The 8,680-nt window shown below is 61.8% G+C and overlaps 1 protein-coding gene across 1 annotated transcript; it reads right to left on the bottom strand.

Moving 5' to 3' along the window:
* Positions 1 to 819: 819 nt before the first annotated feature.
* SIGIRR (single Ig and TIR domain containing) lies at positions 820 to 6,666 on the bottom strand. Its single transcript, XM_062576367.1, has 11 exons — positions 6,652 to 6,666; positions 5,475 to 5,590; positions 4,532 to 4,599; positions 4,047 to 4,233; positions 3,630 to 3,760; positions 3,161 to 3,301; positions 2,623 to 2,766; positions 2,399 to 2,501; positions 2,111 to 2,261; positions 1,138 to 1,318; positions 820 to 1,016 (listed from the first exon to the last, which is right to left on the bottom strand). Exons 1-11 carry the CDS (start codon positions 6,664 to 6,666, stop codon positions 820 to 822), a joined length of 1,434 nt encoding a protein of 477 aa, XP_062432351.1.
* Between the last annotated feature and the right edge of the window lie 2,014 nt (positions 6,667 to 8,680).

Raw genomic sequence — 8,680 nt, 5'->3', positions numbered from 1 at the left:
TGAGGTCCAGGGCAGGGGGCGCAGCACGGCTCGTGGCGTGTTTGTCTTTCCGGAGCTCAGTGCGCAAACTCCCCCAGCCCTGTGCATTACCGAAATAAAGGCCTCCAATGGTGCCCACTTGCCCGTGCGCTTGGCCAGCCTGCAAAAGGGGAGGAAATTGGGGTCCCCTACAAACCCCAGTGCCCCACTGCTGCACCCCGGCCCTGCGCCACCCCGGCGCAGCAGCTCCATGAACAGACAAGACCCGCTCCAAGCAGCAGAGCTTTATTGCCACTGGGTTTTCCCGAGGGAGAGGGGACAACGCTGCCCTCGATGACTTGGGCTGCTCCCACCAACCAGACAATCAGCCACTTTCCAGCCAGTCCGCTTGCTCAGTGCCAAAGCCACTGGGAGAGGGGCCTGCTGGCATCACATATCCCAACTTTGGAGGGAGACGTCCCTGCTGCCCACAGCGAGGGAGAGAAGCCCAGCACCAGTGGGTGCCCAGGCTGGTGTCACAGCACGGCCAGTTTCTTTAGCCCCAAAGGTGCTCATTGGCAGCTCCAGCGTGGCAACAAGAGCAAGAGCACAGCTAGCCCCTCTGGCGATGGGTTCCTGCCTTATGGGAGAAGCAGCTGCTGTGAGGAGATGCTGCCACTCTCTTTCCCAAGCTGCGTTCCTGGTTTTGGTCCCATTGAAAGGCCAGGGCTCTTCTGGAAGCAGCTCCACGTGGCTCCTTCATGGTGAAAGGAGATGCCACATTTCTCTGGCGGGGCCTGGGAACAGCACTTGCTGCATCCGTGGAGCAGGCAGCCCCTCGTTTGCCTGCGGCCACCCCGCTCAGATGTCATCCTCTGTCACCAGGCAGTAAAAGTCTGTGCGGGCGCCGTAGTTGCGCGAGCCCAGGTCTGAGACATCTATCTCCTGCCGCTGGTTGTCTCGCAGCTGCATGTCCTCCAGCGCATCAGCAGCTGACACTGCCAGTGCATCGCTCATGCGAGGAGGCAGCGGGCCTCGGAAAAGGGACCCTCGGAGGCCTGTAAGGAGGGGAAAGATGGGCCAGGTGGCTGGGGAAAGGGGCTGCTCGGGGTGGGATAGCAGCACCCCATCCCCAGCATGTATCAAGCCCTGCTGGGAGAAGTGGTGGGCGGCAAGGACCTGAACCCAGGTCTCCGTCGGGGTGCGGGTCGCCGTGGCTCTCCAGGTAGCTGCTGTGCAGGATCAGCATGGGGTCCTTGTCCTCCTGCAGCTGGGTCTGCGGGTCGCCCACAGTGGCCCCGAAAGCCACCTTGCGTGGCAGCGCCAGGCACAGCTCCTTCCAGAAGTCCGATGATGGGGTCTGTGCAGGGCAGGCAGGAAGGGAAGAGCCACAGCAGGGCCCTGGCAAAGGCAAGCCAGGCCCTGGCACTGTGCAGATGGCGCCTGATGCCACTACCAGGCAAATGCGGCACTAGGAAGGTGTGTGGCTGCCCCAGAGCCCATGGAGGCTTTATGCGGCTCAAACTGCTTTTTACAGAGCTGGGAGCTGAGCCAAGAGCTGTGCGAGGAAGTGTAGATGGTGCAGTGGGTGCCCAGGAGGTTTCTGGGCCACGCACGGCCATGACACACAGGGCCGTGCACCCAGCGTCACTGTGCCACACAAGCCAGGTGGAAAGAAGCAGGGATTTGCCCATGCATGGCTGCCCCTGGTGTCTCCTCCAGCCCCACGCAGGGGTCCGGCCACTGCCCTCTTGGGACTGTGTCAATGGGATGTGTCCCCATGCATGGCCACAGCTCTGGTGAGAGTTGTCCTCCCAGCACGGCAGGTTGCCTGAGCACGGCAGCGGGAGAAACCAGGCCAACCTGCTGCAACACTCCCAGGAGCTGCAGGTCTCAGCCTGGGCCAAAAATGTGAGCGACTGGAGCAGGGTGATCCTGAAGCAAACTGCTTTTTGGGAACACCAAATCGTGCTGCTTTGAAGAGCAACCCCCAGCAGCATGTTGGCAAGGCCGCTACAAAACTTGGCACTGGTTCCCATCCCATGGCCCTGCTCCAGGGCAGCCCTAGGGCTTGGCAGCGTGCGAACGTGAGATCCCAGAGATGCCAGGTCTGGAGCTGCCCTGCCAGCTTTCTGAGCGGTGCTCTGCTTACCATGGAGCTAGCTCGCCACACCAGCAAGGTTACGGCGCTCCTGTGCTGCTTCAGGAGGCTGATGGCTGGGTGTGCTATGTCCCGGTACTGGCTCTCAAAGACTATGAAGATGGGTTTTCTGGAAAGCTCCAGCAGCCTCCAAAGACCTTCCCTGCAATGTAGCCACATGGTAGGGGGAAGGCAAAGGATGCCAGCATGCCAGGCTGCTGGGCACTGCTTGGCTCCAGGTTAAAAGGGGACCCTCCAGCTTCTCTCCCACCAGGAGCAAGCGGGAGCTGCTTCTCTTACCTGAAGCTGCTGTTGCACCAGTCTTGTTCCAGATATGCCACAGAGAGGACCACGATGAGGCGCCGGCACCGGCTCACGTTCATGATGAGGTCTGCTGAAGGCTCTGAGAGAGGAGAAGAAAAGTAGCCAGGCATCTACACTGCGCCCCAGGGCCATCCCTGCCCTTTGGGATCAAAAGCTTGGGTGCCCTTCAAGCTGAGGGGTCACACCTAGGCTTGTCCTACCTGAGTTGGGCAGGATGGTTTTATCATCCAAGAAGAGCTTGTAGCCATGCCGGTTCTCCAGCTGTGGCTTCATGATGAAGTGGACAAACTTCTTGTCGTCGGGGGCATTGGCATGAGATACGTAGGCATCATACAGCTTCCCATCTGTATGTGGCATCCAGGGTGGCCACGGGAAATAGGAGGTGTAATACTGAGGAGAAGCAGGCCTGGGTGTCTCCCACATCTGAGCCACAGGAAAATTTGCCTGCCACAGTGCTGGGACCCACAGGCCAGCCCCCAGCCAGATGCTAGCCACCGGGACTCCCACCCCAGGAGGGACAGAGCAGGACGCACTGATTTGAGCCAGCTGTGCTGGTGCAAAACCTTTTTAAAAGCCACCCAGAGCCTCCTACATGGGTCACCACGAAAGCAGCCAGGTGCAAAAAAGCTGGGATGCTTGTTTCCAGCCTGTAGCACTCCCAAAATGCCCCTCTTTCTCTCCGCTGTGGGGTCACACCAGCAGCCCGTGGCCCACACCACCCCTTTCCCCATGGCTCACCGTTAATCTCCAGCTCCCCGTACCGGTTCCTGTACCAGAGGAGCACGCTCAGGCGACACTTGATGTACAGCGTGGCCAAAAGCACCAAAAGCCCCAGCACTGCCAGGGCTGCCAGCACTGCGCTCACGTGGCCCACGGCTTCTGCAAGGAAGGGGCCTCAGTGGTTTCCGTGAAACCCAGGGCGTTATGGTTTGCAATGCACCATGGCACACGAGGGCCAAAGCTCAGAGAGGCCCTGGGCAGAGCCGCCGTGCAAGACCCCCTTTTTTTTCCAGCAAAGTAAGTCCCTCCTCCCACCCCCAGCCTTGGCTTTGGGTGTTGCTGTGGGGTGGCTTTGCACCCTGTGTGCAAAGCGGCTGCTGGTCAGCATTTGACACCATTCCCCACCCTTGCGAATACCCGTGGGTTCGCTGCTCCCACCCTAAGCCCTTCCCTGTCCCCCGCACCCCTGCTTGGGCTGAGCCCCTACCCGCTCTGCGCAGTGTGAAGGTGGCCGTGGCATTCCCAAGCCAGCAGGCAAATACACCAAAGTCAGCTTCACGGCTCAAGTTGACCTGCAGGAGGCTGGCGAGGAGGCGCTCCGAGGCATTGTGGCCAATCCTGGCAGGGGGAAAAGAGGCCACCGTGGGGCAGGGCCATGGGGACGAGCCCCAGGTGGGCAGCGCTGCTGCGCATGGGGCTGCAAAGTTGTTTGCGACCAGGGTTGAGCTGCCCCTTGGGACCACGTGCTTGATTTATTGCCTTTTCCCGCACCGCCTCAGTCAGCGCCCGCCTGTATTACCTAGTGAGCTGAGTGGTGTCAGGCCTCTGCGGCTGCCGGCTGGCCCTCGGGTAGGAGGGTTGCAGCCAGCGAAACGGGGTGCACGGACGGACCAGGGCTCCTTACCAGGTGGTGTCCTGGCTGCTCTCGCCATCCAGCCAGTGGCCGTCTTTGGCCCAGGCCAGCGCAGGCTCACACCGTTCGGCGGCGGCCCAGCGCACGGTGCAGTTCAATGCTACCTGGCTCCCCAGCGTGAGCTCCAAGGTCTCGTTGACAGCCGGGAAGATGATTTCGGGTGGCACGCTGCAAAGGTCTGGGTGGGGAGAGCAGAAAGCAATGGGGGAGTTGCCTCCCGGCTGCGCAGGAAGCGGGCCAGTGCCGTAGCTATCCTGGAAAAACAAGCTCTTCCACTGGGGTCCAGCAGGCAATGCAGCAGCTCGCAATGTTTTGCAGCAGCAGGCTGGGCTGTTTGGGGGGGCTGAGCAGGAGATGGGGGAGAGCAAGCGAGTCCAGCCAGGGTACGCAGCCCTGTGACCAGCAGCAAAGCCCCTTTGCTGGAAGCTCTCCTGCAGGAACGGGAAGCAGGAGCCGAGTTAAGCATTAAATCCTACCTGCCATGGCGTCCCTCAGGCAGCGCGTGGTGGAGCTGCTGCCGGCATCGGCATTGCCGGCAGCCCGCCTGGGAAAGGAGGGCCCCCGCGGCTGGCGTCTTCCGGGGGGCAAAGTCCACGCACCGCCGCTGCGGAAGAGGCTTCAGGGCTGGAATAAATCAGAAATGATTACACAGGGGGTCTAACGGGGCCGGTGCGGCAGCGGGGCTCCCCGTGGCCGGCAAGGTCCTGGCACGGGAAAAGGGGCTGCTCGGTTCCAGGAGCCCCATGGGAATGGGGCCACCGAGCTGCCTGCCCTCGCTCTCTGCCGGGCTTTTCCAGCCCATGAATTTGCAGGTGGATGACGAACGACCAATGGGGACTGCAGCGCTTTGAACCGTGACTTCAGGACACCGTCCTGGGAAGCCAGCGGCTAAAACCAGCCGGAGGCCGGGCCGGGAAAGCCAGCCGTGTTCGTAAACACCAGCGCTGCCCGTGCGCCGTCTCGGCTGCAGCGCTCCGCCTTGCCCCTTGAAATTGCTAATTAATCACCAGGGTGGCTTATTTACAGTAATGCCGCCTTCCTATCGCGTGAACTTTTGTCCCGTTGAGCCGAGCAAAGCGGGTGCTGCCTTCCCTTCGCGCAGGCGCCGAGCCCCAAGCACCTGCAGAGCCCCCGGTGCGGGCGGCATGGCCGAAACGGGACCGGCAGGGACGCCGCGCGGCTTTTCGTGGCTGTCAGTGCGTTCAGCACCACTGACGGGCGCGGGAGGCGTAAGATTTCTCTCGGCTCCCTCTGGTTTCCCTCATAACTTGGCCGCTGCCGAGCGCAAACTGGCAGCGGTGGTGCGGGCTGGGGGCGGCTTCTGGTTAATACAGGGTGCCCAAAGCTGAGCGCGGCCCGGAGGAGCGAAGCTCTTCCTCCTCTTCCCCACCAGCATTAAATGAAAGGTGAGCGGCCCACCGCACTGCTGTGCTATCAGTAGGGGCCAGCCAGAGCAGCGCTGGCACCACGCCAGGTGGGGAACCACGCTGGTCAAGGTACACAGGGCAGAGCTGCACCGTGCTCAGCTTGAGCAGCTGCAAAGTGCAGGACGCCCGAGGTATTTACTGGGTTCCTCCGCCGCCCCCAGCTGCCCTCCGGGGCACGGGGCAGGAGGCAAGCGCAGCGGCTTAACATGCCGAATGCCCCTATTTGCTAAGACTTTGCAGTCCAGTTTTTCTAGCCATCCGCCCGCAGCCTGTGACCTTGGGCTAACAAGGCACGGGGCATTTCTGCGCGACGACCTGAACGATGGGCAGGCACCAGCAGAAAACCCGACGCCAGCCCAGGGGGGCTCCGGTTGCTTCCCGTGCCATTTGTTTGCAAGGAAAGCAGTGCCAGGCTTGAGGTGTAACGCACCCCCTCAGCCGAGCCCGTGTGTTTTGGTAGCGCCCAGCCCTGCTGTGCTCCGAGCTCTGCCGCCAAGAGGCAGGGCTGCTTGACACGGAAACACGGAGGCAGCCAGGATGGAGGCGGCCGCCGGGGACGGCTCGCTGGGAAGCAGCAGGTGAAGCCGCTCCAGCAGAGAGCTCAGGAGCGAACCCTAAGCAGGAAGGGGAAAGCAAGGACGAGAGGGAGCGGCCACGGTGATCGGCAAGAGGGCGACGCGTCTGCATCGCCCAGGCAAGCTGCGTTTACCTGGGGTGCAGGCGGCGGCCCCGGCCACGCTGCTCCGTGCTCCCTGCCAGCCACCTCGCTCAGGTGCCGCTCGGGCCAACTGGACCTGCCCGTTTGGTTTTTTCCTTGATTTTATTTAATTATTTATTTTCTCTCCTCTCCTCCTCCTCCCCAGTGCTTGCTGCACTCGAAGGCTTTGCCGGGCTCTCCTCCCACCCCAATCATGGAGCACCCAGCCCTCCCTCCCTCCTGCTGCTCCACCTCTGGCTCCACCTGTGCAAAACAGAAAAGACTGGGGGGGGGGGGAAGAAGAAAGCAGAAAGGGACACCAACCCACCCAACCTGTTTGCCAAGTGGCTCCAGGTTGCATGAAGCTCCCAGGGGCTGCGGGAACCACCACGGCCAGCACCAGGGGGAAAATTCGCCTGGGAGCCCGGTGTCCCGCTGGCAGAGGCATCAGGGCAAGACAAAACCCTTGTACGGCACCTGCCGCCATGGCTAACAACAGCTCCCGGGCTGTGCGTTGTAGGCAGCAGTCATGGGCTCTGGCAGCGGTGCAGCCAGGAGGCTCGGCAGCCTGTCGACACACCACCACCAGGGCAGCCCAAACCCAGAGCCTCCATCTCTGTGCTAATAGCCTTCACGAATTTTCCTCCATGTTTTTTTTTTTTTTTTAAAAAGAAAACTCCATACAAGCGTAAGCTGCTGTGCAGGCAACTCCTCTGGGTCGTGCTCTTGGCAGGGAACCACAGACAGGGCTGGGGTGAAACGTGGCAGCTGCTAAAGAGCAGGTGGTGACTTGTAATCCCAGCAAGGGGAATTAAGGCACCCGAGCGCCCCAGGCACAGTTCAGGGCAGCGGCGGCTCCCTGGGCGCTGCCACACACACGCTCTGGCAGCGCGAGGGACCGGCCAGGCCAGAGCGCCGGCAGGCCCCACGCTTGAGGGACCGGCCAGGCCAGAGCGCCGGCAGGCCCCACGCTCGAGGGACCGGCCAGGCCAGAGCGCTGGCGGGCCCCACGCTCGGGGGACCAGGCAGGCCAGAGCGCCGGCGGGCCCCACGCTCGGGGGACCGGCCACGCCAGAGCGCCGGCGGGCCCCACGCTCGAGGGACCGGCCAGGCCAGAGCGCCGGCGGGCCCCACGCTCGAGGGACCGGCCACGCCAGAGCGCCGGCGGGCCCCACGCTCGAGGGACCGGCCAGGCCAGAGCGCCGGTGGGCCCCATGCTTGTGCTGTGACTGCAAGGCTGCTCCCGCCGCCCCAGCCTGCGGCCCAGCGCAGCGCTGGGGGCCTCAGCTGGCACTTGGCTGCATCAGCGGGAGAGCAGCTGTTTACCTCCCGCAAGCTCCCCGCTCAAGCAAAGCTGCAGCCTCGATGGCTTAAAAATTAAGGGTTGTGAGGACGACAGGAGAGGGCTTGGCCCACGCTCGCGTCTCTGGGAGCCTTCAGGGGTACAGCGAGCCAAACGAACGCCAGCTGCGAGGCAGCGGCGGGAGGTGAGAAGGGGACAAGCTGGGAACAGCGAGACTTCTCGCGGTGACCGGGCTCCTCCTTCCAGCCACGGCGAGCTGGAACCGCGCCGCCGCCTCCCGCCCGCCGAAACGCTCCCGGCCGGCCAGGCGAGAGGAAGGGCAGCGCGCGCAGGCGCATGCGCAGGCGTCCGCCCCGCTTTCCGCCGCGCGGGGCACGCTGGGCAATGTAGTCCCGGCTCGCCCCGCCCGCCGCGGGGCTCGCCGGAGGCGGGCGCAGCCCCAGAACCACCGCTCCCAGCGTGCACCGCGCCACAACGATGGCGGCGGCTTCCCGCGGCGGCCCCGCGAGGGGAAGTGCTGCCGCCGCAGGGCGAAGCCGCGTCGGAGGTTGTGTAAAATCTCGGTCCTATGTGAAAGCTCGGCCCGCGAGGCGGAGCTTGCCCGGCACGGGAGATTTTGCCGCTAGGTTTGCATCACCTGCGGGCAAAACGCGGCTGTGGGGGCCAAAACTGGTTAGAAGTTTTCAATTATATATATATATATATATATATATGTAAGATTTTCTAGCTCTTAGGTCAGCTTTGAAACTCTTTAGCAGACTTGCCCAAGAGTCTGCAAGGACCGTAACAAAGCTAGAAGCTGAGCTGCGGTGACCTGTGCCATGCTCCAACCCTGCTCCTTAACTGAAATTTCACCCAGGTCATGGTCACATTCACAAGCCATGTGTTTAAAATGATCTTCGTGCGTCAATCCTCTTTCATCCCAGAGCAGTTTGACTCTCTGTTGTTACTGAATGAATGCAGTATTTGAGAAATTTTTATAGTAGAAGTTTGCATTTCATACAAAGGAGTAATAGAAAGATTACCATGCTGTTGCAGCACATACCTAACAATGATGACAGAGTACCAGAAAGCCCAACAAACTCTGCAGCACAGCAGCAAACACTAGGACCGTTGCAATAAAACAAAGAGGAAAGCAATTTCCTTGTGCATTGCAAACCCAGCCCAGCAGGACTGCTACATGCAAGCCTAGCGTAAT

Source organism: Rhea pennata, chromosome 5 (genome assembly GCF_028389875.1).
Source record: "Rhea pennata isolate bPtePen1 chromosome 5, bPtePen1.pri, whole genome shotgun sequence".
Lineage (NCBI taxonomy): Eukaryota > Metazoa > Chordata > Aves > Rheiformes > Rheidae > Rhea > Rhea pennata.
Note: the sequence above shows the minus strand (reverse complement) of the source record. Positions and strands in the feature narration are given on the sequence as shown.